Source organism: Cebus imitator, unplaced genomic scaffold (genome assembly GCF_001604975.1).
Source record: "Cebus imitator isolate Cc_AM_T3 unplaced genomic scaffold, Cebus_imitator-1.0 Scaffold115, whole genome shotgun sequence".
NCBI lineage: Eukaryota > Metazoa > Chordata > Mammalia > Primates > Cebidae > Cebus > Cebus imitator.
In genome coordinates, this window is record NW_016107430.1 from 3,535,166 (window position 1) to 3,561,840 (window position 26,675).

The 26,675-nt window shown below is 37.6% G+C and overlaps 1 protein-coding gene across 1 annotated transcript in view; it reads left to right on the top strand.

The window, feature by feature from the left end:
• ANKFN1 (ankyrin repeat and fibronectin type III domain containing 1) overlaps positions 1-26,675 on the top strand; it is a 328,620-nt gene that overhangs the window by 192,466 nt on the left and 109,479 nt on the right. Inside the window, exon 7 of the mRNA XM_037742122.1 lies at positions 557-670. Coding sequence (XP_037598050.1) covers positions 557-670 — 114 coding nt within the window. The remainder of the gene's footprint in view (positions 1-556; positions 671-26,675) is intronic.

A 26,675-nucleotide genomic window follows, 5' to 3' on the forward strand; every position in this document is an offset into this window, starting at 1 on the left:
ATAGGAGACAGCCTGAGAGCAAGGTGAGTTAGAATTCTATCTGTACTGGAAAGAGCCCAGAAGTAGGCATCTGAAGCCAGGGGCTTTCATCCTGGCCTGAACAAGGAATTTGGCCAACTGGGGCTGCAGTTTCCTCATACGGAAAGTGAGTGTGCTATTACCTGCCCTGTCTACCTGGCAGGGCTGCAAAAAGACTCCAGTGAAACGAGGTACTTTAAAGGGTCTCCACTGACAATGTAGGATCCTGCTATCACTTCCTGCCCTTCTCTTCACTGATCCAGCCGGATCTCCTATTGTGTTTGCAGGATACTTTAGGAAGGCTTAACTGGTATTATTTACCTTTTCAGAAAATGTTCTAATGCTCAAATAAGACCACAATGACAACAAATAAAAGCCATTGAGACATCTAATGAAAATGTTCAAAAGCAAAAGCTATTAGGCTCTACAAACAGATGTGTCCATAGTGTGTGTTTCAGGGTATCCTCTGAAGAGGGAGGAACGTTGTTTGAAAAGGATTTGCTATGTTAAGATCCTCGTGTTTTTCCTTCTGTCCCAGGAGCTCCTGAGATGCCAACCAACGTCTGTCTCATGGTAACCAGCAGCACATCACTCACTGTCAGCTTCCAAGAGCCTCTTAGCGTCAATGCAGCTGTAATAACCAGGTATAAAGGTACTGGATCCAAGACATTTTTTCATCACTCCTTTAAAAAAAATCTGCTGTTTGAGAATCAATTATGCATTTTATGTGTTTGTTTTTCTTGATGATAGGAATGTTTTTATACCATTGGCTTTTGGCGTTGAAATATTTCCATAGGCACTCATGTAAAGGAGCAGTCAAGTGACTGAGAATGTCACAAAAAGGAAGAACCACAAGACCAGGCTGTCATTTCAAGCCCCTCAATTCCTGTTTCATTCATGTTTGCAGAGGACCTGCTCTATGCATAGCATGCCTGGGGACAGGTCTGAGTAGGAGGCACTGAAGAATCAGACTTGATCCAAGGATCTGAGGGGCTGTGATATGGAACATTCTAAACAGGGGTAATAAAAACCAATAACTAAAGCCAGGTAGCAGGGTTGAGGTTTTTCAAAAATCCAGATAAAGTACATTGGAGGTCAGGAAAGAGCAAAGGGAAGGTACAATGGTGGGATCGGTAACGGTCCCTGGGATGGAGGTGACATCCAGGCCTGGTTTTGAAGGATAAGTAGGCTTTGGACTGGAAGATACTGTGGGGAAAGTAAATTCCAAATGGAAAGGACAGCGAACACAGGTGTAAAAACAAGAACATACCTGGACAGGTAGAGCAAACTAAGGGAAAATAGCATGGCTCCAAATGAGTGTAGATTCATGAGAAGGTACAGTAAGATTAGAGAATGGAACTAGGATTAACAGGTAAGGATGGAATGAGGCGTGAAATTAAGGCTCCAGAGTTTAGACTTTATGTGATGAACTCTGCAGAGCGATTGAATAAGGTAGGGACAGGGTCAGAGGTAGACTTTTGAAACATTGGAGTAGTAATACTGTGTTTGACTTATTGAGAGAAATATAGATTTGGAATAAAGAAATGAATTATGAACCTATTCAAGAAGGAGGTCATGGCAGCCTGACCCGGCTAAGATGGCAGCACTGAGAAAAGAAAGGGAAAACCCAGAGGAAAAAGTATTGCAGAGCTATTGTGATTATAACAGCGAATTCTAACATAGCACCTATAATGCCCCAGGCACCATTTAAAGCCTCTGAAAGTTTTAACTCTATTTAGTCTTCACAATGACCTCGTGAGATAGGTACTGTTATGATTCCAACTTTGCAGATGGAAGAATAGAGGCAATGAGAAATTAAGGAATTTGCCTAAGTGCTTACAACAGAGCCAAAATCATCACGTTATGCTGACTCTTGAATACGAGGAGCAAAAAAGGAAAGCTATTTTCCAGCTTCACAAGGACATATGGAATGACGCTGAACCGCCCTAAAAGCTGATAAAGCTCTCCACACATATTCCAAGGTTCCAGGCTACAGTGTGGACTTTCCTTTGCATTCAGGTCACTATGGCTCTCTCTGCCCACAAACATGTCCAAGTAGTGCACATGCCTTCCTTGATCCTTCTCAGGCCTGTCCCTCGGGGAACTTCATATATCTCTGCAAACTATATTTGGCCCACACCCTGTAGCTTTCTTGGGTACTCAGAATTTTCCAGATAACACTGCTCTGTTTGTAATACGTTAGATAAGACAGCATTGAATTGGTTATCCCTGGATTTTCTGTATCAGTCTAAAAAAAAGCAGCCTTAGGGTACTAAGGACAGCAGATAAATGAAACCACCCAGGATGGCCCCACTACAGCCATCCTTTGAAACAACTCTGATACCTTCTCTTGGTTGCCTCATCTGCCAAGACAGAAATTCAGAGCAGGTGTTTGTAGGCAATGTTAGATATGGGCATTTTCTTTCTCTCTACCTCTCTGCAGCTGAGGATTTCGATGAAGAGTTTCATCAGTGCTGCCCACCTTCCCATTTCCTTCTTACTTTTGATGAGTGAGCTACCAGGAACCAATGGGTCCAGACTGTGAGCAATTTAATACTTGCCCATAATGCCGGCAAATTCTGTCCACATTCACATATTAACACTTTTCATCTCAGGAGACTTGCATTTGGGTGAGGTTGAAATAAAAGGTCACAAGTGGGTTCTGTTAGAGGCTGGAGGGGATTAATTAAGCATTATAAATAGAATTGTCTGTTGCATTATGGAGTAGGTTTCCTTGTGTTAATTTATAAGGTCATAAATTGAGTCCTTAACCTGACCGAGCTCAAGCGTTATTTAAAACAGCTGGCAGCCTACTGTATCCACAGGGACAGCAAGGGCAGTGTTTAATTCAGGGGTTGAAGTAATTATTTAATTATGAAAATATTAGCAAAATTACCCGGAGACGGGCTAATTATTTTGTTTGCATTCAAAAAAAAAGATAAAAAAGGGAAGAAACAATAGAGAAAGCTACAGAATGAAATGGTAATTATCTAATTGGTTAGAGGGAAAGCTTACCAAGACCCCCCCCCCCACCACCACCTCCCGGCAGTATTTAGGATTTGGCAAAAACATCTCATACTATTCTCCAGAATTTCTGGGTTAAGCAAAACCTCAAGTCTATTTTGACAACTCAATGTTTTCCTCCTTTATGTTTAAGCTAGGGTGTATTTGAAAGAGAATCTGAATCCTTCTGTTTCTCCTTTCTTTACACGCAACTCATCTACATATTGTTTTATAATAGTTTGTTGATGTATAGCGGTCTTTTTAAGAGCATCTCTTTTTACATTTTCTTCACACCATGGGGACCGTGCTCCAGGCCAACTGCCATCACAACTTGGACATTAAAGGCATCAGTTTCCACATAAAACCCAGGAAACAGTTGCAGTGACACCCACATGGTTTTTTCTGATTTTCCCCCTGAATGCAGTAAAACAGGGCTAGGAGAGTTACTGTCTATTTCTAGATATTTTCTCCTTGGAGTCAAAGGAGGCTTGCATCTTTTGGTTTCATCTCACCCATTTTTATGGCTTACAGAGGAAAACCTACAGTTATTTCAAATGCTTTGATGCTTTGGACAATTGCCAGAATTTTGTTCCACATTTTTTCCTCACTGCCTTGGGTCACCTGTCTGAGCCTCTCATTTGCGGATTATGTCATTTCTCTGCTAAGGCAGAAAACATTTGCAAAAGTGATTTTACTGCTCCTTGCAAGGTTGGGGTATGGTTAGGAAGGCATCCTGAAAGAGCTGCAGTACAATATCTCCTTTCCATCCACAAGATGAAACATTTTGTAGTTTGTTTGTTTTCTTAATTGGGGCTCAAAGTGGCCACAGCTTGGGGTTGGCTAATTACAACATGCTGCAGTAATTGCTGCATTGGCTGTGTGTAATACCTGGGTTCTGGACAGTACCCTTGCCCACTTCTTTTCCTACCTCCTTCCCTAACAGATTAGAAACCACCACCCTAGTTCCTCCCTAGAAAGACTTACAATAGCAAATTGTTTAACTGCTCTCCATTTGATAACATTTTTTTAAACTAAAAAGTATCTCTCCTTGCAGAAACTGCCAGGACCTTTCAGGAGCTGGTAGTGTATCTGCTTTTGTAGAGACCAGGCCCATAGCTCTGTCAATCACCACCTTCAGTTTCTTTCTCAGGAGAAGCAGCCAAAAAATTCCAGGGAGGCATATAAGGGCATTTCAGCTTCTAGGAAGGAGAGTCTACCATTGAGACATTAAAACCCTCAGGGTTGATCGTTTATAATAATCATAGTGTGAACTTGATCACAACCTGACGATTTGAGCCATCTTTCCTACAAGACTTGAGAAAACCCCGACCTCACAGAGCATGGGTGTCCATTGCTCTGTGATTTATATTCTCTTTACCCTTTCTATTCTTTTTTCTCTTATACCTTGTAGTTGGATGAATATTTATCGATCAAGAAAAATGCATTCCATTAAAGAATATAAGTATTTCTGTGTTTAATTAAGTGAAGGACTAATCTGATCATAGGTATGAGGTAGCTACCCTTATTACTAGATTGAAGTGATACAATTCCACGAAGCAAAAATATTTATAACTTTCTTTAGACTGTTTGGGGAGACAGAGGTGGGGAGGAGGCCAAAGGTTTGCAAATGAGAGCGGTGAGGAAGAGCAGGAAATGTTATGTCCAGAGGACATGAAACTTAGGGAATTAACATTTTTTGTGTTGCGGTGAAAACATGAAACTGAGATTAGTGACTAAATGTATGAGGGGGAAACATGACAAGTCAGGTGGGGGTAAGAGGATGAAAAATGAAAGGCAACACTGCTCAAGAGTTACTTCTTCTAAGCTGCTAAGGGTTCTCCATCCTTAGGCATCCTACTTTGATTCACCAGTTGCTGGGTTGTCAGGATCCAGCCAATCTATTCTCCAACCATCTTGTAGACCACCTTAAAACCTTTCTCCAATAATCTATTTTGTCAATAACGGCTTTTCTGCATTTTCATCATTTAACAAAATTTTAAACTTCAAACAATATTGTATAGGAGTATATACAAAAAAGGTCAAACTCCATCCTTCTTCCGGTCATATTCATACCTCAAAGTCTACAGTGAGTTTGATGTATATTCTTATAAATTCTTTTTTGATATGTATGTGCACACGGATATGTCCTAAGATTTATAATGTTGTTTGTGTGCTCTAATATAAATATTATATTGTTTTTCTAACGCAACAACTGGATTTTTTTTCAACTCAGTGATATTTTTACAGTACAGCAATATAAATTATACATCTATGTAAACCGGTTGTATAGTATTCCTATGCCACAAAAAGAGGTATAATCATTCTCCTATTGATGGATATTGGTTGTTTTAATTTTTTCTGTTACACAGCGTTACAATCCTTATGTGACTCTCTTTTATCTAGAGAATATTTTTCCAGTATTGTTAACTAGAAGCGGAAGGGACTGTTTGTAGATTCACACACTGTCCCATTGATCTGTCTATACTGGTGTTACTATCATATATGTCATTATTTTACAGTATATTTTAATATCTGGGTAAGGCAAGTTTCTCCCCATTATAATCTTTTTCAAAATGTCTTCATTATTCATACATTGTCTCTTCCAAATGAAGTTTAGAATTGGCCCATCAGGTTCACTTTTAAAAATCTTATATATTCGGTTTGCATCATATTCCTATATTAATTTGGGGAGAATCTCATACATGAGCTGTCTTGCTAATTAAATTATATATATTCAGAACAGCCTAATTATTTTTATTTATATAGATAGTATATATTTCTATTGAGTTTCATGCTAGCTATATTTTACAGTTTTTGTGGCTATGATGAATGAACTTACTTTTTAAGACATTTAGTTGCAGGACGGTAGAAGAGTATTGCTAATTAAAAAAAAAAAACTTTAATTGTCTGCTTTACTAAAATCTCTTAGTAATAGCTTTTTATCAGTAGATTGTCTTACATCTCATGAGATTTTTTTTTTGCATGTTGTCTTTAAGAATGATGCATTTGTCTCTAACTTTCTAATTTCCCAGAAGTCTACATACTACACAATTCTATTTATGTAACACTCTCAAAATGATAAAATTATAGAAATAGGGAACAGACCAGTGGTTGCCAAGAGAAGGTGAGGGAGAGGGAAGAGGGTGCTCCCTTTCTTGTCTTCTAGCTAATGGATGCATTTAAAAATACCTGGTTGCCTTTGAAAGGATTTAGAGAGCAAAGGGATAGGTAGGCATGTGTATTGCTTTGTCCTCTTGATTCAAGTTCCAAGTCACTTCTTCTTTAGACTATATGCTCAGTAAACACGACCTCAGGCTGATGTTAGCTTAAGCCAACACTTGTGGAAGTGCATCTGGTGTTTCAAAAAATTATGTAAGTTAGCTAGAGACAAACATAAAACTGAGGTTTTATGTCAGTGGGTGAAGGATTATTCCCGATACTGATTTCTTCATCTTCTTCTTGTAATATTTGGAAAATTATAGACCCACAGAGTAATAAGAAGTTTTGGAATATGTGAGTTTTTCCTGAGATGTGAGTTCCTTGAAGGTAGAAACTGTGTCTTTTTCATTTATTTTCCACACCTGCCACATTCTGCAAGCATTGGCCTTCTTTTTGCCCTTGAATCGGTTCCCTTACCACAGGACATTTGCACACAATGATGACTGTGCTGGGTACATTGCCTCTCCCACTCACTTGCCCACTGATTGTTCAGGTGTCTTTTAAAAGATATTTCTTCAGAGAAGCATTTTCTTTTTTTTCCTTTTTTTTTTTTTTTTTTTTTTAAATTTTATTTTAAGTTCTGGGGTGCATGTGCAGAATGTGCAGGTTTGTTAAACATATGCCATGGTGGTTTGCTACACCTATCAACCCGTCATCTAGGTTTTAAGCCCCACATACATAAGGTATTTGTCCTAATGCTCTCCCTCCTCTTGTTCCCACCTCCTGACAGACCCCAGTGTGTGATGTTCCCTTCCCTGTGTCCATGTGTTCTAATTGTTCAACTCCCAATTATGAGCGAGAACATGCAGTGTTTGGTTTTCTATTCCTGTGTTAGTTTGCTGAGAATGATGGCTTCCAGCTTCATCTATGTCCCTACAAAGGACATGAACACATTCTTTTTTACGGCTACATAGTATTCCATGGTATATATATGCCACATTTGCTTTATCCATTTTATCATTGATGGGCATTTGGGTTGGTTCCAAGTCTTTGCTATTGTAAATAGTGCTAAAACAAACATATATGGGCATGTGTCTTTATAGTAGGATGATTTATAATCCTTTGGATGACAATACCAGTAATTGGATTGCTGGGTCAAATAGTATTTCTGGTTCTAGATCCTTGAGGAATCGACACACTGTCTTCCACAATGGTGGAACTAATTTACATTCCCACCAATAGTGTAAAAGCATTCCTGTTTCTCCACTCACAAGCATCTGTTGTTTCCTGACTTTTTAATCACCATTCTAACTGGCATGAGATAGTATCTCATTGTGCTTTTGATTTACATTTCTTTAATGACCAGTGATGATGAGTTTTTTTTTCATATATTTGTTGATTGCATAAATGTCTTCAGAGAAGCATTTTCTAAGTATTTACTGTAGATCAGGCCTATAATAAGTGCTATTACGCCCTCCACCTTTTCTTCAAAGTAATATTTACAGCTGCAAACATCTATTTATATAATATTTTAAGTTTAAACAGATTCTTTATTATAGAACTTCTTAGAGTATTTCACATCTAATATATATAATAAAATATTTCCCAAATTTAATTTGGCCATCACTGAATGTTTCATGGGGAAAATGTTTCGTGGAATCTTCAGAATATTTAGACCAGAAATTCTCAAACCAAACTGCACATTAGAGTCACTGGAAATCCATGCCAGAGCCCCTTCTAAGACCAATCAAATCTGAGTCTTTGCAGGGTGAAGGCCCAAGAATACATATTTTTAAAGAGCTACTAAATGGTGCTAATGTGCATCTAGGATGAGAATATGTGGTCAAGTTTTTAATATCTATCCCCCAACAGACTGTAATTCTCATGTAAGCAGGAATATTTTTTGCTCATTCCTGTATTCCCAGCACCTGGCATAGGGCGAACCCATATATACAATGGGTACTCAGTTAATTAATGTGTTTATTCATTAACAATTTAGTAACAGCTATTATGTGTCAGACTGTTTTCTAGGCAGTGGGGATATAACCATAAACAAACAGTTAAAAATCCCCATCTCTGTGGAGCTTACATTTTGTGTAGTAATAATAATATATATTAAGTGATTCCTATATGCCAAACCATGTTCTTATGACTTTATATACATTAATCGACTTAATTCTCATAGTGTATCTTTAGGTGGCATTATTGTCTCTAATTCATGGTTGAGAAAACTGAGATATAAGAATGTTAAGAAAGTCATCCAAGGCTGACCAGGGAGTTGAACCCATGCAATGTTACTCTACGGCCCATGCAGTAACCACCAGCAAATGCTGGGTGATAAAATGTCTCTGAATTAACAAACAAATGCATGGATTTGTCTATGAATTACCTAAACCCTAAGGAAGTATTCTGTTCATGATGGCTAGGCAGTCATTTAGCCCCATCTCCCATCTTCTGCTCTAGCCCCACAGGTCCCTTAGAGGGAGTCTCTACCCTTGGAGTGAACAGCTCTACACACAAGGGATGCACCTCCCTGTAGGGCAGCCTTTTCCATCATTAAATAGGAATTTCTAAACTTTCTGGCTTGTGTCTTTCATTTTGAAATTAGGTGGGCTGAGTCACAGATAAAATAAACACACCATGGGCACAGCAAACACACTATAGAAACTCCTAATCTTGTCCAACTGCTTTACATGGTATGGAAAAATTTCAGAACTAACCAAAAATAAATAAACAACTGTTGAGATGATTTACAGTCTGGCCAATAAGTAGGCTCAGGGTCTTTTCTTCTCTCTCAATCTCAGGACAATCTGCCAATCCTTTTGCTCCAAATTGTGGAATCGGGATTAGCATCAGAAGTTAGAGGAACCGTATTTGAAAAAACTTTCTCTAATATTTACTGGGTTATCTATTATATGCCCCACATTGTGCCAGGTCCTGTCACATGCAAAAGCTTCCTTGTAACTTTCCACTGATTTTAACTCTGTCCTCCAAGAGCACCAAGAAAGTCTGAATAGCAGGTCTTCTAGTGTTTGAAAATTGCCATCACCTTCTTCTTTCTCCTGCCTTAGGTCATTTTGTTCCAGGCTATAAACTATCTCCTGTTCCTTTCATGGCTTTCATATAGTATACTGACTCTTTCTCCTAAGTGTAGGGCCCACAGTTAAACAAAGTCTTCAGTCTGTGGCCTGAGTACCTCTGATACTGACAGAACTGAGTCTTTGGCCATTTGGACACAATACCTCTGAGGAATCCACCTAAAACTCTTCCTACCTGAAATCACTGCAGGAAAGGATCCAGTGGAAATTTCAGCATTAGCTCAGTCTTTAGACATGTTCTTTCTTTCCTCCAAACCTCCTTCTCTGCCCAATAAACCCTTAGTCATCTTTCAAAACTCATTGCCTGCACAAAGCCCTCACTGGTCCCCACCTCTCACCCATACAGAACCAGCCACTTACATCTTCTGAAATACTTTAGTGACCTGCGAACACTATTTTCACTGAACACATTAGACAACATGACATTTATTTGCATGTCTGTCTATATGGACAACTTGAAGGCAAAAAGAAATTGCACCTTATTAACTGTCAGTGCACAGTATCTGGCTAGTTGTTGAGCTGAACTAAACTCTTGATGAGAACTATGAAAGCAAAACTTCTGTGTAATAGCAAAAGGAAAACATAAGAATAGGTATTGTTTGTTTATTGTTATTCAAAAAAATAACATGTTCTTTCCTCCAAACCTAGGTAATGTGGGCACAGCAAAGATGTATTATACATGATTTCTGCCCTCAGGGAGCATGTAATTAAGATGTCATTTACTCATTCATTCACTCATCATTCAACAAGCACTGTTGAAGTTCCTACTATGTGCCAGGCATTTTTCTAGTCACCATAGATGCAGCAGTAAATAAGATCACCACAGTTCCAGCCATAATAGTGGAGTTCCTAGCCAAACAGTACAGGAATTTACTAATATTTAGGCACCCATTCCTTTACCAGTCAACAAAAATACTAAGTGTTCATGATGTACCAGGTAGTGCACAACACTCTGAGTGTGCAACAATGAACAGACAGAACACAGTCCCCTTGCTTCTAGAGCTTAGAGGTTAGTGGTGAAAACAAAGTTTACCAACATAAGAATTCACTTTGCAGCGTAAAGAAAATAAAGCCTGTCATTGACCGAAGTGTAGAGGTGAGAGTTTTTAACTGACTTTGTCCAACATCCTTCTTTCAGTGAGCCTCACCTCAAATCCCTTTCTTTTTTAAGTACTGTGGTCCAGCTCGTTTCTCAAACCTCCGCCCCTTGTCTTACATCTTACACTATGGTGATTCCTCCAAGCTCACTGTCTCCAACACACTTGTCGCTGGAAAGTTTCTGCAAAGGTGATTATGTCACCAACTGAGTAGAGCAGCTTATTCCTCCGTCTTCCCTGTCATACACCCCTCCAGAACTCTGGAGCCATGAAGCCTCTTGGTGGAGATGGAGGCCCACCAGGCAGCTCTTCATTGCCATGCAACTGAGAGATTCCTCTCCACACTTCCTCCTGGGGGAAAGTCAGTGTGCCAGTGGAGATTTAACAGTGGAGCAGTGCATAGTGACATGCCAAGTTTCCCCTGCCTCCCAACTACCCCCATCCCACCATCCCCACCCCTGGACTGAGCAGACAGCATCATGTATCCCCTGGGAGCCTGGTAGTTGCTGAGCCCATATGCCTCAGGGGCTGGTGAGTTTCCAGTCTCAACAGAGGCAGGTCTCCACTCAAGGCACATGTAGACTCAAGCAGAGCTCTGCCTGTGACTACACAGCTGGACACACAGCTGGCACTGTAGATGATGAGCCACTTTCTAGGTTACCTTCTCCCACAGAGATTTTTCTCTTGAATGCTTTTTGGCCAGATCCCTTTGCAGCATTATAGTTTGTCAATAGCCCGCGACTAATTTCTAGAATTTCTCTCCAGGAGAAAGTGTGTTTTTCTAAGAAATAGATGTTGTAGCCTGAAGCCTAATTTCATGAGAAGGACTCAAAACTGAAACAAAAATAATCACCCTCAAGTCTGGAAGCTGAGGGGCCTCTCCATTCCCTGAAGAGTACTTCCTTTTGGGATGTGGGAGGTGGAAGGTGGAGGTGGCCCTTTGTGTTGTTTCAATAACATTTTTCCAATCTTAAAAATAACATAGACTCCTTATATCAGCTAGGGTTTCAGCAGAAAAAGAAGCCACACTCATCTTGAATTTTGAAGACATTTTCATGAAGGGATTATTTACAGAGAGGTGACCAGAGTTCATGAAGGGGCAAGGGACGTTAAAGCACTTAGGGACTAGCCACATTGGGCTTCTGTTGTCACCTCTACACTTGGAGTGAGATAAAAGCAGGGGAGTGAGAGGAGTACCAATCAGATGCTGTTGTGTGAAGACACAACCACATCCAGATGGAGGCACTGGCTGTACCCAACTGGCAGCCCGAGGGCCAAGGGGCCTGGGTGATGCATTCCATAGGCATCAGCCTCCCAAAGACAGAGTGGGACAGAGAAGGTCAGTAATGAGTATCCAGGTGAAAAGACAAATTGCTTTAGAGGACAAAGGGAAAAACCAATATAATAAGCATAGAGCATTGTAGGCCAGATGCCATGGCTCACAACTGTAATCCCAGCACTTTGGGAGGCCAAGGCAGGTGGATCACTTGAGGTCAGGAAATTTGAGACCAGTCTGGCCAACATGGTGAAACCCTGTCTCGATTAAAAATACAAAAATTAGCTGGGTGTGACGGCCCATGCTTGTAATCCTGGCTACTTGGGAGGCTGAAGCATGAAAATCACTTGAACGTGGAAGGTGGAGGTTGCAATGAGCTAAGATCACTCCACTGCACTCCAGCCTGGTGACAGAATGAGACTCTGTCTCAAAAAACAAACAAACAAAAATGTTGGGAAATCATAATTCCCTTCTCTAGAACTTCTTCAGTGCAGACTCTGCATCTAACTCACTTTTGCATCCCTCACAGTGGCCAACATATGTAGTGTAATAGTTCCAAAAATAGCTATTGAATGAGTAAAATGACAGTCACTTCTCTCTCCTCCTGGGGCAAAATGAAAAAACAAAACAAAAAAACATTCATTTTCAGCTGGGTCCCAAGAAACCAGTGGACCTAGTAATGTGTGCAGCATCTTTTTCACCTCATCTACACCCTACTGTTTGAGAGCACGTTTAAAGAAAGGGCCATGGGCCAAGCACAGTGGCTCATGCCTGTAATCTCAACACTTTGGGAGGTCGAGCCGGGTGGATCACTTGAGGTCAGAAGTTTGAGACCAGCCTGGCCAACATAGTGAAACCTCCTCTCTACTAAAAAATACAAAAATTAGGTGGGTGTGGTGGCACACACCTGTAATCCTTGCTACTCATGAGGCTGAGACAGGAGGATCCCTTGAGCCCAGGAGGCAGAGGTTGCAGTGAGCTGAGATCACTTCACTGCTGAGCAACAGAGCGAGACATCATCTCCAAAACAAAAAGATAGAACATTGCAAAGAGCAGAAAAAAAATTATTCTTACTTTTATATCCCAAAGAAATGTACTCCTTGAAGAAACTTCTGGTATTTTTTTGAGATTTTATAACAAAGTTAAGATTATATATTTAATAATAATTCTAATATTATTATACCTACCTAATAATAATGGTGAGTACTTGTCAAGCCCATATCATATGCTAGGCATTGGGTCAGGGCTTTATAAGTGTTGCTTCTTCTAAACCTCATGCAGTCCTATGGAGTAGATACTAGTATTATCCTCTCCTAATGAACGAGGAACCTGAGGCGCATAGAGGACCTTGCTCTATCTGCAAGGTCCCACGGCCAATATATGCCAGAATCAAACTTAATTCCAATCAGTGATCCCAGAGTCTCTACTCAAGGACTACACTATCCCACCAGCCTTTCCACTACCCATCAGCCTAAAGGAAGATTCTAAAAGTTTTTCCCCCATCTCGATTTTTCTAGTTTCAAATCATGTAATTCTGGAAAGCTAAATGAAGTATAGGAAATAGTATCAAATTCTCCTGTTCTATCAGTCTACCCCACTCCCCAAAGAAAAGAAAAATAAAATTAAGAAAATTAGGAGAAACAATTAGAAAATTATATATAATGTTATAAAATTATAAAGTTAATTTTATACTCATACTCAAAAAATGAGTCAAGTAACTTAAATTTTAACAAAAATTTGCATTTAAATAGATGAAGAGCCATCACCCCCAACTAATTCCACTGCCTCAGATGTTAAATGAGAACACATCCATGGATGCTGGATATCAGGCCCCACAGGACGGGCTGCCTACACATTCACTACATCAAAATAAATAGTGTTGGAGATCTTCTACTCAAATCAACCATTTCCACTTCTAATGATGTGTGTGCTACTGATCAACAGAAACAATTTATCAAGGGAATGTACATTAAACTGTTCACTGCCAAAGAACTGTCCATTGCGAAAAAAAAAAAAAAGATTTAGTCTGTTCTACAAAGGGCTTTAAATTCTGACAGTGTGCACTTTAGGAAAGTCCATCCCACTCTTCAGACTTTTTAGTACAATGAAGGATGAACCACTAGAAAAATGAGATGAACTATATTCTAAAAAATACCTCACATCAATGGCAAGTGTTTGTCAAAATCTTGTCTGTTCTACACAGTGTGCCGACTATGGCATGGTATAAACTAAGCCAAAGTGATACAATCCCCTGTGAGCCCATGACCTGGGAAGGATGAGGTCATTGCAAACTTTGGTAGCAGAACCAGTCTTCACTAAGACAAAGTGATGTAGAGGAAAGAGACCTAGACTGGAGTCAGGAGGCTATTGTGCTAGTTCTGGTTCTGCCCTACCTACCTAGGTGACCTTGAGTAAGTCATATTTCCTCTTTAAACCCCAGTTCTCCCCTCTGAAGAAATGAGGAAATAAGACTAGATCAGTGGTTTTCAAACATCTATGGAAACTTAGGTCTCCACAGAGATGGCTGTGGGACAACATGAAGTGCCACGACAGATGGCAGTAGGGGTTTCCCAGGCTCCACTGTCCTAATTAGGTCTTCTTGTATTCTGTCTGGGAAATTTGTAAGTTTCTCTCATGGTCCTTTTCCCACTTTGTAATTTCATCTTTATTTCTATATTAATTGCTTAATATCTGTTTTTTCTAGATTATATTCTCCATGAGAGCAAAGGCTATGCCTATTTAATTCACCATTACAAACCCAATGAGCATTTTGTCAAATGCTTTTTCTGCATCTATTAAGATGATCATGTGATTTTTGTTTTTAATTCTCTTTAAGTGGTGTATCACATTTACTGACTTGCATATGTTAAACCATCCCTGCATCCCTGGTATAAAACCCACTTGATCATAGCGGATTGTCTTTTCGATATGTTGTTGGATTCAGTTAGCTAGTATTTTGTTAAGGACTTTAGCATCTATGTCCAACAAGGATATCAGTCTGTTGTTTTATTTTTTGGTTATGTCCTTTCCTGGTTTGGGCATTAGGGTGATGCTGGCTTCATATAATGAATTAGAGAGTTCCTTCTTTCTCTATCTTGTGAAATAGTGTCAAAAGGATTGGTACCAATTCTTCTTTGAATGTGTGGTAGAATTCTGCTGTGTATCTGTGTGGTCTTGGACTTTTTGTTGGTAATTTTTAAATTACCATTTCAATCTCGCTGCTTGTTACTGGTCTGTTCAGCGTATCTAATTCTTCCTGATTTAAGCGAAGAGGGTTGTATTTATTCAGGAATTTATTCATCTCTTCTAGGTTTTCTAGTTTATGTGCATAAAGGTGTTCATAGCAGCCTTGAATGATCTTTTGTATTTCAGTAGCGTCAGTTGTAGTATCTCCTGTTTTGTTTCTTGGTGAGGTTATTTGAAATTTTCTCTCTTCTTTTCTTGGTTAATCTTGCTAGTGGTCTGTCAATTGTATTTCTTTTTTCAAAGAACCAGCTTTTTGTTTTATTTATCTTTTGTATTTTTTTGTTTGTTTGTTTCAATTTCATTTAGTTCCGCTGTGATCCTGGTTATTTCCTTTTTTCTGCTGGGTTTGGGTTTGGTTTGTTCTTGTTTCTCTAGTTCCTTGTGGTGTGACCTTAGAATGTCAGTTTGTGCTCTTTCAGTCTTTTTGATGTAGGCATTTAAGGCTATGAACTTTCCTCTTAGCGCCACCTTTGCTGTACCACAGGGGTTTTGGTAGGTAGGCTGTGTCATTATTGTTGTTCAGTTCAAAGAATGTTTTAATTTCCATCTTGCTTTCATTTTTGACCCAAATGGAGCAGGTTATTTAATTTCCATGTATTTGCATGTTTTTGAAGGTTGTTTTTGGAGTTGATTTCCAGTTTTATTCCACTGTGGCCTAAGAGAGTGCTTGATATAATTTCAATCTTCTTCAATTTATTGAGGCTCATTTTATGACCTATCATATGGTCTATCTTGGAGAAAGTTCCATGTGCTATTGAATAGAATGTATATCCTGCAGTTGTTGGATGAAATGTTCTGTAGGTATCTGTTAAGTCCATTTGTTCCAAGGTATAGTTTAAATCCATTGTTTCTTTGTTGACTTTTTGTCTTGATGACCTGACTAGTGCTGTAAGTGGAGTATTGAAGTCCCCCACTATTATAATGTTGCTGTCTATCTCATTTCTTAGATCTATTAAAATTGTTTTATAAATTTGGGAGCTCCAGTGTTAAGTGTGTATGTGTTTAGGATTGCAATATTTTTGTGTTGGACAAGGCCTTTCACCTGTTCCAGTGGAGGTGGTGGTGAGGGATGGTGCAGTGGACTCCCTGCGGGTTCTTAGCTCTGGTAGTTTAGTGCTCTATTTTTGTGCTGGTTGGCCTCCTGCTGGGAGGTGGCCCTTTCCAGAGAGCATCAGTAGTATCTATATTTCTAATATATAAATAGCTTTTGAAATATATATATGAAAAAATGAGGGAAAGATTGTTCACAGAGAAGAAAACACAGACATCTCCTAAGCCTATAAAAAGATGGTTAAACTTATGTAAGAAATGCAACTTAAAACTAACTTGAGGTACCACTTTTCACCTTTGAGAACATCAAAAACTTCAAAATATATACTCTATAGGCTAAGTTCTAGGAAACAGTCAATTTCATATAATGCTGGCAGAAGTGTAAATTTTTATGACCCTTATGGAGAACAGTTGGCAATATCTATCAACATTACAAATGCAAATAATCTTTCACCTAGTAATTCTAATTAGGGGGATTTATCCTACAAATACACCTAAATATGTATAAAATAACATATCCACAAGAGTTATGTGTAAGAATTTTTTAAAAGTAAACTGCATCAATGCAGTTTATAAGAGTAAAATATAGAGTATCTTTCAATTAGGAGCTACTTAAATAAATTATCATATGCGTACATATAAAACAGCTATAGAAAAGAATGTGCAATCTCATTATGAATTGTATGTGGAAGGCCCTCCAAAGTATACTGTTAAAAAATTGAAAGAAGATATATAATATACTACCCCTGGTGTAAAATTGAGGGAGGAAGATCTATATTCATATTTGCTTGAATATACATAAAGAAACTCTGGGAAGATGTCTAGGACATTAAGAACAATGGATATCTATGGTGGGAGGGAAAATCTAAGAGCTGGGAAGATAGTAGGTAAGGAATAAGGGAATCTCTGTGTAACTGTTTATACCTTTTGATTTTTTTAACTATGTAAATCTGTTTAAAACATTTAATTTAATAAAAGGATCAATATAAAAACAAAGTTAATGAGATAAAGAGGAAACAGAGTGAGTCAATATAAAGAGAGGAAAAGGCAATGGGAAAAAATAGGTCAGACAGAAGGCCACCATAAAGAAATAGCCTTTAAAATCATATAAGGGCAGTCAAAAAGAGGAGGCCAGGTACAGACTCTTTTCATCCCATACCCAGAAATAGAAAATGTTCAAAAGTATGTCTGAAAGAAGGGATAGAGAAAACAAAGTTTCCTGTAGATTTCCACAGTGTTTTTTTTTTCCCTATATTGACAAATTGGAGAAAATAATATAGCAAGCCAAAATGGGCAAATTATTCCAAATCTTTCAGGGAGAAAGAAAAATATCTCTCTTGCTATCATTTCTGTGACCATAGAGGGTGAATTTCATGGAGCAGGCTCCCATACTGAATGAAATAATAAATTTCCCCAAAAGAGTCTTTTGTAGTGCTTATTTAAGCTATCAAAAAAGAGAAGAGTCTTAAATGACAGGAGTGTTTACGTATTTAATTTTTGTGTAACATTAGAATCATAAACACTCTCTCTTTCAGATGGGGAATATGTGACACATGCAGTTAATTTCCACGTTAAATTATTGAATGAAAAATACACACATTATCCATTGCGACTCCAGGATTAGGTCAGGTCAAATTTTATTGCTTTTGGCCAAGGGCTTTTGTAAGACTTACAAGGCTGAGAGCAGGTACAGTGTGATCCTTAGTATAAGTTATAGAGTTAGAGTGAGGTTCTGGGTGGGAAAATCCACAGCATTTCAGAAGTAATTCCATGAAAGTCATCATGAGACCAGCACAGTACCATGTTGATCTACCTGGAACTTTATAAGATCACTTTAGCTCTGGCTTCTGAAACTGCCAATGTTCAAGTATCTACCTGACAATAAATAACCAATCTTTTCTAGATTGATCTGTAGTGGATGCTAATTGCAATTAGCCCCAAGAAGTATCTGGCATCGGGCCAGGTAAAAATAGGGAGGGGGAAAAAGGGGAAGGAAATGTAGATAATTCTGTAGCTTTGGGGTTCCAAGAATAAATATTTGATAAGCTAAATGTGTCTAATAGTATCTGTTTTCAAACTTGGAGGTGAGCATGAAACCCAGAAAAATGTTTAATTATTTTACCAGAGTAAACAAAATCTGCATCTGATTAAAAACAGTCTACCATACAGAGCATTTTAAACAAAGTGCTATCCCTTAGATTGATTTGTGAGAGCAATGAGGTAGGAGTAGTGGCAACAATAGTAGAAAATATTTACTGAGCTCTAACTAGGCGCCAAGCTAAATGCTTTCTATGTATTATATCATTTAATCCTCTCAAAAATCTTATGAGGTAAGATATGTTCTTATCTGCATTTTGTAGATGAGGAAATTCAGGTTCAGAAAAATTAAGAAGTTGCCCAAGTCTAAAAACTAGTAAATGGAGAAATCAGAAGTGCATGCTCATAACATCAGGTCAGAGCTCCATCAATGTTAATATACATTCAGGCTTGTTCTGTAGAGCTTACTCATGATCAGTAGATTCTTTGTATGTGATTATGTCCTCTTAAACATAGGCTTGAATTAAAGGGAATCATACCACTCCCATCTCAGAGCTATCAGACTAAAAGTAAAGTGGAAAATAGATTAAAACACTGTCACAAAGAATGTTTGGCAAATTAACTGTAGGTCGTTTCAGCTACATACTTCTGTATCAGAAATAAGTTAAACTATAATAATCTTAGAGATAAGTTTCAATAAAATTTCTTGATGCTCTCTTCAGTAACTGCAATTACTACAACTTTTTTCAATATAAACTTTCTAGAAGAGCATTGTCTTAAGCACAAATAACTAAATATTTAAATTCTTTGTAATGGTCAATCAGTTGGCCCATTATAGTATTCTGGATGTCTCTTTGGATATTATCAAAGATGCTTATACAAGTTTTATCTTCCTATGTAAGCGTTTGTTAACCATATTTTCTCCGTTTCTTTTCTTTGAGACACTCTAGTTAACTCTGGGTCTCTGTTATGAATTAATATAGGTATAAATTGCTAGTGGTGGATTAGGATAAAGACACCTGTGAAAATTGTGGGAGCTCTTATGAGGACCCACCAGAGATACACTCTGCATTATCTTGGTGGTGAAGAAAGAGCAATCAGATTCTTCATTCTCAAAAACTACATTCAAGTCATCAATACTGCAGAAAGAGAGGAGAGGGTCAGAGATACTAAGTTAGATTATTGGACTAATGAAAGATTTTATTTCTGTTTCCTATTTCAAAATCATTTATGCCAGGCTAAAAGAGAGAGAGAGAGAGAGAGAGAGAGAGAGAGAGAGAGAGAGAGAGAGAAAGTTCGGGATAGTCTGTGATGTGAGCATCCTTCCTGGTTCCAGAGATAAATAGTGCCTTAAAGATCACCATTGCGGATTCTGTGAAGCTGATTAAATTGATGTAAAAACAAAAGTTTCTCCTCTCACTTTAGACTGGGTTTGAATACAAAAATTAAAAATGATAGAGTGAGGAGGCAGTCATGAGATCATGTTACTTACAATACAAAATGGTAAATGCTTTTAAGATTTTTTTTTAATGCCCATTATCTTATGATTTGTTTCTCCACCTTAAGAGATTCCAAGGAAGCAGCTGGCTTTCAGTAATCTTAAAATCTCATCCTGGGACTGTTTGCACTTACAGGAAGATGGAGCAGATGTACTTTCCCTCATTCTTTCTGTTAAATACAACCACAAACACTTAACATTGTACATAAAGCAAGCATAAGAAGACCCTGAAAGGTGAAGAAAGAAAGCAGACCAGCTAGGAGCCTCAGAATCTAAGAACAACACAGAGGTGACTTCTGGGACTTAAAGAACATCCTTGCTAGTCTCATTTATTTATAAGTTTGTTCCTAAAGGCATCAAAATTAATACGGATAGCTGATTGCCCTGTGATGAAGAGAGCCTCGTAGAATTGAATCGGCATCTCTTTAACTGAGACTTAAATGGACTTCATGACCCTTGTTCCTCCTGATTGAGCCAGATTATTCCCAGAGAGCTATATCATGGTCATAATACTCTTATTATGACTAACATTATTCTAAAACATTAGTTTAATAACAGAAAAACAGGTACTATTTTTTAAACACAAGCAATCACAATCACCTTTTTCAGTTCCTTTACTTAGCTGTGTGACCTTGAAAAAGTTACTTAACCCCTCTGGCCTCAATTTCTTCTTAAAATTAGGAAGGCAGTGCTTCTGTTTTCAGAGTCATAAAAATAGATCCACCATTACTTCATTATAATATATAATTAAAAAAAAAAAAACTGAGAGTAGAGTACTCTTAAGCAGAAGAAAAGCCAGGCAAATTTTAGGAGGTAAACCCCAAATGACAAACAGAGTTTTCATTTTTCGTTTTATTCTTCTTCTTTCTTTGTTGTTTTGAGGCAGTCTCGCTGTCACCAGGCTGGAGTGCAGTGGTGCAATCTTGGCCCAATGCAACCTCCACCTTCGGGTTCAAGTGATTCTCTTGCCTCAGACTCCCAAGTAGCTGGGACTACAGGCATTCTTCACCACGCCCAGCTAATTTTTGTATTTTTTAGTAGAGATGGGGTTTCACCATGTTGGCCAGGATGGTCTCAATCTCTTGACCTCGTGATCCACTCACCTTGGCCTCCCAAAGTGCTGTGATTACAGGCATGCGTCACCATGCTTGGCCTATTTTTTTTTTTAATTCACAAAGAATTGCATATAGTTATGGGGTGTAATATGATTTGATCTATATATACAATATAGAAAAAGTCAATAAAGCTAATAACATATCCATCACCCTACCAACTTATTGTGTTGTTGTGAGAACATTAAAAATCTTTTAACAGTTTTGAAATATACAATGTATTACTAATTAACTGTGATCACCAAGCAGTGCAATAGATCACTAATATTTTTTCTTCCAGTCTCACTGAAACTTTGCGTCCTTTGTTCAACATCTCCCCTTCCCTATTCTCCATCTCCAGCCCTCGCCACCACCTCTCCACCAGCCTCTGGTAACCACTTTTCTACTCTTGCTTCAGTGAGATCAACTTTTTAAAATTCCAGATAAAAGTGAGATCATGCATTACTGTATTTGTCTTTCTGTATCTGGCTTATTTCACTTAGTATAATGCCCTCCAATTCCATCTACATTGTTACAAATGCCAGAATTTCCTTCTTTATTAAGGCTGAATAGTATTCCATTTTGTGTCTACATGCTGCATTTTATTTATCCATCTAGCCATTGATGGTCACTTAGTTTGCTTCCATATCTTGGCTATTATGAATACAACGAACATGGAAGCACAGACATCTCTTTGACACACTGATTTCGGTTCCTTTGGATATACACCCAGAAGTAGAATTGCTGGATCATATGGTAATTCTATTTTGTTTTTCTGTTTGTGTTTGTTTGTTTGTTTTGAGATGAAGTCTCATTGCAATGCCCAGGCTGGCGTGCAATGGTGCGATCTCAGCTCACTGCAACCTCTGCCTCATGGGCTCAAGCGATTTTCCCACCTCAACCTCCTGAATAGCTGGAATTACAGGCTCCCACCACCATACCTGGCTAATTTTTGTATTTTTGGTAGAGACTGGATTTCACAATATTGGCCAGACTGGTCTTGAACTCCTGACCTCAAGTGATCTGCCTGCCTTGGCCTCCCAAAGTGCTGGGATTACAGGTGTGAGCCACTGTTCGTGGCCTTATTTTTAGTTTTTTGAGGAAGCTCCATGCTCTTTTTTCAAATGGGCTGTACTAATTTACCTTCCCAGTAACAGTATACAAGGATTTCCTTTTCTTCATATCCTTGTTAACGTTTGTTATCATTTGTCTTTTTGATAACAATAATTATAACAAATGTGAGATGATATCTCAACCTGGTTTTAATTTGCATTTCCTGATTATTAGAAATGTTGAGCATATTTTCCTATATCTGTCGGCCACTCATGCCTCTTCTTTTGAGAAATGTCTGTTCAGATGCTTCGCCTATTTTTAAATTATTTGTTTTCCTGCCGTCAAGTTGTTTAGGTCCCTATGTATTTTGAATATTTCTATATTAGTCCCTTGTCAGATATATGGTTTGCACATATTTTCTCCCTCTCCATGTGCTGTCTCTTCACTCTTAATTTCCATTGCTCTGCAAAAGTTTTTGGTTTGAGAAAATCCCATTTATTTTTGCTTTTGTTGCCTATGCTTTTGGAGTTCTATTCAAGAAATAACTCTCCAGACCAGTATTATGGAACTTTTCCCCTATATTTCTTTCTGGTACCTTACAATTTCAGGTCTTACATTTAAGCCTTTTATCCATTTTGAGTTGATTTTTGTACTTGGTGTGAGATAAGGTTCCAATTTTATTCTTCTGCATGTGACTATTTGGTTTTCTCCATACCATTTATTGAAGAGATTGTCTTTTCTCAACTGTATATTCTTAGCATCTTTGTCGAAAATCAACTGATGATAAACACATGGGTTTATTCCTGGGCTTTCTATTTTGTTCCATTGGTTGATGTGTCTGTTTTTATGACAATACTATGCTATTTTTATTACAATAGTTTTACAATATATTCTGAAATCCAGATTTGTTCTTTTTGCTCAAGATTGCTTTGATTAGTTTGGGGTCTTAGCTGATTTCATACAAATTTTAGGATTGTTTCTTCTGTTTCTATGAAAAAAATGACTTTGGAATTTTGATAGGGATTGCATTGAATCTGTAAATCACTTTGAGTAGTATAAACAATGTTAATTCTTACAGTTTATGAACATAGAATGTCTTTCTGCTTATGTTTTGTCTTCAATTTTTCTCATCACTGCTTTTTTGGTTTTAGTATACAGATCTTTCACTTTGGTTAGATTTACTGCTACATATTTTTAATGCTATTGTAGGTAGGATTGTTTTCTAAATTTCTTTTTCAGATGTTTTGTTTTTAGTGTATAGAAACATTACTAATTTTGGTATTTTGATTTGTAACCTACACTCTACTGAATGTATCAATTCTACAGGTTTGGGTTTTTCTGGTAGATTATGTAAGATTCTATATATAAGATCATGTCATCATCAGCAGAGACAATTTCACATTTGCTTTCCTATAAGAATACCTTTTTATTTCTTTTCCTTGCCTAATTTCTCTGGCTAGGACTTCTAGTACTAAGTTGAATAGAAGTGGCAACAATGGCCATCTTTGTCTTGTTCCTGATCTTAGAGAAAAAGCTTTCAACTTTTTGCCATTTAGTAAGATTTTAGCTGTGGGCTTGTTGTATATGGCCTTTATTGTGTGAAGGTAGCTTTCTTCTATACTAATTTTGTTGAGACTTTTTATCATGAAAAGATATTGAATTTTGACAAGTGATTTTCCCATACCTATTGAGATAATCATATGGTTTTTGTCCTTCATTGTATTAATACAGTGTATCACATTTATTGTTTGACATGTTGAGCCCTCCTCACATCCCTGGAATAAATCCCCCTTGATTATGGTAAATTATATTTTTAATGTGCTGTTTAATTGGATTTGCTAGTATTTTCTTGAGGATTTTTGTATCTAGCTTATCAGGAACATTGTTCTGTAGATTTCTTTTCTTGTGTTATTTTTTGGCTTTGGTATCAGGGTAATGCTGGCCTCATAAAAGAAGTTCAGAAATATTCTTGCCTCTTCAATTTTTTAGAAGAGTTTAAGAAGTATTGGTTCTTCTTTAAATGTCTGGCAGAATTCAGGAGTGAAGCCATCAGATCCAAAGATTTTCTTTGATGAGAAACTTTTTATTACTAATTCAATTTCCTTACCCATTTTTGGTCTGTTTCAAATTTCTGTTTCTTCCTAATTCAGTCTTGGTAGGTTGCGTGTTTCTAGGAATTCACCATTTCTTCTAGATTATCTAATTTCTTGGTCTATAGTTGTTCATAGCGATCTGATCTTTTGTATTTCTGCGGTATCAGTCATAATGTCTCCTCTTTCATGTCTGCTTTTATTTGTGTCTGCTTTTTATTGTGACAGTTAATATTGAGTGTCAACTTGATTGGATTGAAGGATAAAAGCATTGTTTCTGGGTGTGTCTGTAAGAGTGTTGCCAAAGGAGATTAACATTTGAGTCAGTGGACTGGGAGAGGCAGACCCACCCTGGCTCTGGGGTGGGTACCACCTAATCAGCTGCCAGCAGGGCTAGGATAAAAGCAGGCAGAGGAATGTGGAAGGACTAGACTATCTGAGTCTTCCGGCCTTCATCTTTCTCCTGTGCTAGATGCTTCCTGCCCTGAAACATCAGACTCCAAGTTCTTCAGCTTTTGGACTCTTGGACTTACACCAGTAGTTTTCCAGGGGGTGTTGGGTCTTTGGCCATGGACTGAAGGCTGCATTGTCAGCTTCCCTACTTTTGAGGTTTTGGGACTCGGACTGGCTTCCTTGCACCTCAGCTTCAGATGATCTATTGTGGGACTTCACCTTATGATCATGTAAGTCAACACTCCTTGATAAACTCCCTTTCATATATGCATTTATCCTATTAGTCCTGTCCCTCTAGAGAACCCTGACTAACACAGTGTCTTTACTCCTTTTTTCTTTGTAAGTCTAAACAAAGATGTGTCAATTTTGCTTATCTTAAAAAAAAAAAAAACTTTTAATCTCTTTTATTGTTTTTCTAGTGTCTTGTTTATTTCTGTTCTAATCTTTGTTATTTCCTTCCTTCTGCTAAGTTTGAGCTTATTTTTTCTTTTCAAGTGCCTTGAAATGCAACATTAGGTTATTAATTTGAGATCTTCCTTTTTTTTTTTAATGTAGGCATTTATTTTTAATAGCTTCTCTCTCAGGGCTGTTTTGCTGCATCCCATAATTTTTGATATGGTTTGTTTCCATTTTTATTTCCTCAAGGTATTGTCTAATTTTCCTTTTAATTTCTTCCTTGACCCATTTGAGTTCAGGAACATGTTGTTTGATTTCTACATATTTGTGAATTTTCCAAGATTCCTCCTATTATTGATTTCTAGCTTTAAGACAATATGGTCAGGAAAGATACTAATATTAATTATTTCAGTCTTCCTAAATTTGTTAAGACTTGTTTTGTGGCCTAACATATGATCTATCCTGAAGAATCTTTCATTTACACATGAGAAGAATGTATATTCTATTGTTGTTAGATGGAGTGCTCTATAAATATCTGTTAAGTCCATTTCATCTAAAGTATAGTTCAAATCCAATGTTTGCTTATTGATTTTCTGTCTAGATGATATGTCCAATGTTGAAAATGGGGTACTGAAGTCCCCTACTATTGTTGTATCATAGTCTATGTCTACCTTCAGATACGTTTATGTTTCCTTTATATCGTTCTGATGTTGGCTGCGTATATCTTTAGAGTTGTTACAATTTCTCAATGGATTAACCCCTTTATCATTACTAGATTACCTTCTTTGTTTCTTTTCATAGTTTTTGAGTTAAAGTCTGTCTATCTAATATAACTAAGCTATCCCCACTGTTTGTTTATTTCATTTGCATGAAATATCTTTTTCCATCCTTTCCGTTTCAGTCTATGTGTGTCCTGAGAGATAAAGTGAGCCTCTAGTACACAGCTCACATACATATAGTTAGGTCTTATTTTTTTATCCATTGAGCCACTCAATGACTTTTGATTGGAGGATTTAATCCATTTACGTGCAAAATAATTACTGATAGGTAAGGACTTAGTGTTACCATTTTGTTAAATGATTTCTGGTTAATTTTCAGATCCTTTGTTTCTCTCTTCCTCTTTTGCTGTCCTTCTTTATGGTTTGATTTTTTTGTAGTAGTATGCATTGAATTCTTTCTTTTTACCTTTTAAGTATCTACTGTGGATTTTTGTTTTGTGGTTACCACATGGCTTACATAAAACATCTTATCCTAATAACAGGCTATCATAATGTGAGAATGACTTACCTTGATCACTTGCACAAACTACACTTTCCTCTTAACAATTTCTTTTGTATCTTTTGTAGTTTGTGTCACTTAACAAGTTATTGTAGCTATAGTTGTTTTTAACAGTTTTGTATTATAACTTTCATACTAAACATATAATTTATTTTAACAAACATTTTCCAGTACAAAAGTGTCCTGAATTTTGCTTTATACTCACTTTTACCAGTGAGTTTTATATTTTCATGTTGTTTCATATTGTTAATCAATAATTGTTTTATTCAGCTTGAAGGACTTCTGTTAGCATTTCTTGTAAGGCAGGTCTAGTGGTGATAAAGTTCCTCAGCTTTTGTTTGTCTTACAAAATTTTTCATCTCCTCTTCATTTTTGTGGGACATGATTGCTGGGTAGTGTTGGCTGACAGATTTTTCTTTCAGCTTTTAGAATATATCATCCCGCTCCCTTCTATCCTACAGGATTTCTGTTAAAAAGTCTGCTAAAAGACTTATGGAGGTCCCCTTGTATGTAGCAAGTTATTCTTCCCTTGCAGCTTTCAAAATTCTCTTTTGTCTTCAACTTTTGACAATTTGGTGATAATGTGTCTTGGTATAGGTCTCTTTGGAGTCATCCTACTAGGTATTTGTTGAACTTCCTGGGCCTGGATTTCTAATTCCTTCCCTAGACTTGGAAAGTTTTCTGCCAATATTTTTTTAAATGTGTTTTCTGTCACTTCCTGTCTCTCTTCTTCTGGTACTCTGACAATGAATACACTATTCTTCTTGATGGTGTCCAATAAGTCCCTTAGGCTATCTTCACTCTTCTTCATTCTTTTTTCTTTTTCCTCCTT